Below are 470 nucleotides of genomic sequence, written 5' to 3'. Positions count from 1 at the left end.
GGGCAGCTGTGGGGCAGTGATGTCATCTCACATCACCTTGACCTTCCCAGGCTCCGGAAGAGTGACCGGAGGATATTTCACACCAAGGCCAGTCTGCAAAAACTCAGTGCCAAGGTCAGCAGCATAGCAGGGGCTGACGGGATCTCCAGGCAGAGGGATGTGGGGGACATGGGGTGGTTGCCCCCACCCTATTGCCAAGCTCCACTCTCCCCCATCCCTGTAGTTCTCAGCACGACTGGCCGAGCACTCAAGGCAGCTTGTAGGGGTGCAGAACGAGTTGGCCTCCCCCCGGCCAGCCGCCCCCGCCCACCTGGAGCATTACCAGCGGGTGGAGCTGCCCGCTGCCATGCAGGTAGGTCTCACCCTGATCCCCCCAGCTCCCCTCCCCAGGGTCAAGGATGCAGAGACAGAGCTGGCTGCCCTTGGGAGGGGGGCCGCTCAGGGATGTTCCCCAGGAGGGGGCGCAGCCA

At 64.0% G+C, this 470-nt stretch overlaps 1 protein-coding gene across 1 annotated transcript in view; it reads left to right on the top strand.

Moving 5' to 3' along the window:
* The window catches only part of LOC104281483 (FCH and double SH3 domains protein 1-like), a gene marked incomplete at both ends in the record, with an annotated part of 4008 nt that overhangs the window by 1641 nt on the left and 1897 nt on the right, over positions 1–470 (top strand). Inside the window, 2 exons of the mRNA XM_009879491.1 lie at positions 51–114; positions 224–352. Of these exons, the coding sequence (XP_009877793.1) occupies positions 51–114; positions 224–352 (193 nt within the window). The remainder of the gene's footprint in view (positions 1–50; positions 115–223; positions 353–470) is intronic.

Source organism: Apaloderma vittatum, unplaced genomic scaffold (assembly GCF_000703405.1).
Source record: "Apaloderma vittatum isolate BGI_N311 unplaced genomic scaffold, ASM70340v1 scaffold24592, whole genome shotgun sequence".
NCBI classification, from domain to species: Eukaryota; Metazoa; Chordata; class Aves; order Trogoniformes; family Trogonidae; genus Apaloderma; species Apaloderma vittatum.
Note: the sequence above shows the minus strand (reverse complement) of the source record. Positions and strands in the feature narration are given on the sequence as shown.